This window comes from Nannospalax galili, unplaced genomic scaffold, assembly GCF_000622305.1.
Source record: "Nannospalax galili isolate Female #2095 unplaced genomic scaffold, S.galili_v1.0 scaffold227, whole genome shotgun sequence".
NCBI classification, from domain to species: domain Eukaryota; kingdom Metazoa; phylum Chordata; class Mammalia; order Rodentia; family Spalacidae; genus Nannospalax; species Nannospalax galili.
In genome coordinates this window covers 7893866-7897723 of record NW_008360303.1, presented here as the reverse complement: position 1 = coordinate 7897723, position 3858 = coordinate 7893866, and the positions used below count along the sequence as shown (strand labels likewise).

Here is a 3858-nt window from a genome sequence, read left to right as displayed (position 1 = left end):
TGGAATGTAACTTAAAAATCTATTTAAATCTTATTTCTAATTAAGAAATGAGTTTAAGATATGGTAAAACAAACGGTTTCAGATGACCTACATTTGGCAATTTTTATTGTAATCTATAAAATTCTCATATAAAACTCAGTGTGATTCAGATTTATGCTCCTTAGTAGATACAACCTTATCAAAATGTTAAATCAGGCTTGGTGTGGTGGCGTATGCCTTTAGTCCCAGGACTCTGGAGGCAGAGGCAGGAGGATCTGTGTGAGTTTGAGACCAGTCTGGTCTACATAGTGAGTTCCAGGCCAGCTGGGGCTACAGGGAGACCCTGTCTCAAAAAAGACCAAAAAAAAAAAATGTGGCTATTACATATGGTTTTTATTATTCTGAGGATATATCCTGTGTTGACAGCATACAATACCTTTTTAAAATAACATTTTTTTTTTCAGTGCCTCCTTCAATTTTGGGCAGTAGTTCCATGGAAAAGCTGGGGCTACAGGGAGACCCTGTCTCAAAAAAGACCAAAAAAAAATGTGGCTATTACATATGGATTTTATTATTCTGAGGATATATCCTGTGCTGACAGCATACAATACCTTTTTAAAATAACATTTTTTTTTCAGTGCCTCCTTCAATTTTGGGCAGTAGTTCCATGGTGGCAGTGGTGGTGAATAACCTGGTGAGGTTAGAGTGTGAGGCCAGGGGCATCCCTGTCCCAAGTCTGACCTGGCTGAAAGATGGGAGCCCTGTTTCTAGCTTCGCTAATGGAATACAGGTATCCTCTTTATTTCTATGGCCACATTATTCAACACAGGATGCACAAACTCATAAAGCAGTAGAAGAGATTTGGAGAACAAGGATCAACAAATGCTATCTTTAAAATAATTTTATTTATTATTTTTATGTGTACGTGTGTATTGCCTGCATGTAGGTAAGTGCACCCATATCATGCAATGCCCATGGAGGTCAGAAAAGGCTGTAAGATCCCCTGGAACTGAAGTTACAGACAGTTGTTAGCTGCCACGTGGGTGCTGGGATTCGAACCTGGGTCTTCTGCAAGAACAGCCAGTGTTCCTAACTGCTGAGCCATCTCTCCAGCCCCAACAAATGTTATTTTTAAAAGTATATATACATATGCACCCATAACTGCCTTTATAGATGGACAACTGATATTTCAAAACAATTGAAAGCTCCGTTTTTCCAAAAGTTCCTTTCCCTCAGAGATGGTGTTAAATTTAACCTATTTGCTGTAGTTAGTGGTTCATTTCTGCCTGTCTCTCCTTCCTACTCCTGACACAAGTAATGTTCATCAACAAAAATACAGGGATTTTCTGGTAGAGTCTATGTTCAAATGTCTGGAAATAATAATGAATCTGAGAAGCACATAGAGCTTACACACATCTATAAAAACATAAAAGAATAAAGTCAGAAAAAAATATAATGGAAACATTATGAAAAATGAAACCCAAGTCTTACAAAAATTTAAGTGTAGTACATTGACTCAGAGTCAAACATACAGAAGCACATAAAGAGGCATTCCTTGTTTTATTTGGTTTCCTTTTATTGTCCATTGCAGATATTTTATTTTTTACAAATTAAAGGTTTGTGCCAACCCTTCTTTGAGTAATTCTGTCAGGTCCATGTTTCCAACAGTTCAGATGTTCATTGATACTTTTTAGATACTTTATTCATTATCTCTGAATGATAAGAATTTATAATGATTGCCACCCATAAGGCAGGTTAAACCCACTGAGTGTTTTCAAGAATCTTGTTGACAAAGATTTTTATGTTTTTCAAGACTTTTAAACACATATATATATATATATACACTTTGTTTTAGACTTAATGCTAATGTACACTTAACAGACTACAGGACAGAGTAATCATACCTTTAATATACACCAGGGAGCAACAATTTTGTTTGTCTTGCTTTATTACAATATTTGCTTTATTGCAGTGGTCTGGAACTGAACTCAAAATATCTCCAACAGATGACTGCATCTGATTGAAATTCTAGCTATATTGAATAACACAGGTCATGGTTCTTGTAACATTGTGTTTTTTAAACCTATTTGTTCATAATTTATGTGCACAAAAGACAGAGCTCATGTCAACATTTGGAGGAACTGTGAGATCTGTGGGATAAAGGATCAATGAAAATGGCTAATTAATTTTTTGGCGGCTATTTTATTATTGATTGTAACATTTTACATATTTTATCAAAGAAAAATTTGGAGAATTACTTCTTATTCCCACTTCTTTTTGTCCCCCTGTGGCTTTCTCTCATCCGTGAAAATCAGAGTAAATAAGTGGAAATTTTCACCTACCATTCAAATGGGCATAATGGTTACTCAGCTTTCTTTTTGGTAGGTTCTCTCTGGAGGCCGCATCTTAGCACTGACCAGCGCACAGATAAGTGACTCAGGGAGGTACACCTGCGTGGCAGTGAATGCTGCTGGGGAGAAACAGAGGGACATCGACCTCAGAGTATACGGTGAGACTAGCTAGCTGTGTATGTGCTGAAATAGACATGCTAGCATCCTGAGGTCATTGGAGGCGTTACAGGAGGTTGTTGACAGTAAGGAAAAATGGACAAAGGGCTGATATTACAAATCAACTCAAATTAAGTTCTATTTCTGCTTAGGTTTGAGTTTGACTTTTTCTCCCTTTAAAGCTCTGAGATATTGAGGCTGAAGAGATGGCTCCAGGTTTACTGTGCAAGCATGAGAACGTGATTTGAATCCCTAGTACAATGTGAAAAATACCAAGCATGACTAATGTTAAATTTAACACCCATCTCTGAAGAAAAGAAACTTTAAGAAATACTGAGCTTTCAATGAATTGTTTTGAAATATCAGTTGTATGTCTGTGACAGGAATTTATGGGTCCATATGTGCATATTCTTTCAAAAGAACATTTGTTGATACTTGTTCTCCAAATCTGGTTTTGGAGAACAAATCCTTGTGAAAAACTAGGTATGGCTACATATGTCTATAACCATAGGGTTGGGAGGCAGAGACAAATGGACCCTGGGAGCTCACTGGCTGGTCAGCCTAAACAGAACAGCTAACTTCAGGTTCAGTGAGACTCTGCTTCAACGTAAGAAAGCAAAGAGTGATACCCGATGTTCTGCTCTGGCTTCTGTGTGTATACCTACATGCACATGTGCATGCATGTGCATGTATACATCTATACATCTCCTCACCCACAAAAATAAAAAATTTTAAAGGTTAGATATTAGAATGTATACATCCATGTAGGGTATCATTTTTTAAATTATTCTGAAGAACATGGGTATAGATCACAGCACTACAGTTTAGATGACATAATGTAACCAGAACAAATGTTTTTTTGAGTTGCTCTCTTTCATCTACTCAAAGTCGTGATTTCATTGCTTCTAATTATATTTACAAGAGACATATTTTGTGATCAACACCATGCCTAAAAGTTCCAGCCTATTTGAGAAACATGAGTTAGACATAAATTCACACAAAATCTAATTCTTTTTCCTACCCACAATACAGCCAATTTGATCTGGAAGGGAACATTTGATGCCATCTCAGATGCCTCCAGAACAAATTTGGAGCGTCACTGACCTTGATTATTCATAGACGATATTTGTCATTCTATATCCTGGTATATGCCATTTAGACTTCATTCAGTGTCTTACTGGCACTGAGAGGCCAGTCCTCTATTTCTGCAGTAGGTGGTGTCAAGTGGGCCTGGAGGATGGTAAAGACTAGTGATTTAACAACAGTTATCTAATGTGCAGCATTGTTTTATCATTTGCTAAGATGTCTACATCCCACCTCTTTATGCTTAAAATTAGGATAATAGTCCTCTGGAACAAAGATCAAATGATAT

At 36.9% G+C, this 3858-nt stretch overlaps 1 protein-coding gene across 1 annotated transcript in view; it reads left to right on the top strand.

The window, feature by feature from the left end:
• Hmcn1 (hemicentin 1) overlaps positions 1-3858 on the top strand; it is a 492592-nt gene that overhangs the window by 306762 nt on the left and 181972 nt on the right. The window contains exons 39-40 of the mRNA XM_029559235.1: positions 618-769; positions 2365-2488. Coding sequence (XP_029415095.1) covers positions 618-769; positions 2365-2488 — 276 coding nt within the window. The remainder of the gene's footprint in view (positions 1-617; positions 770-2364; positions 2489-3858) is intronic.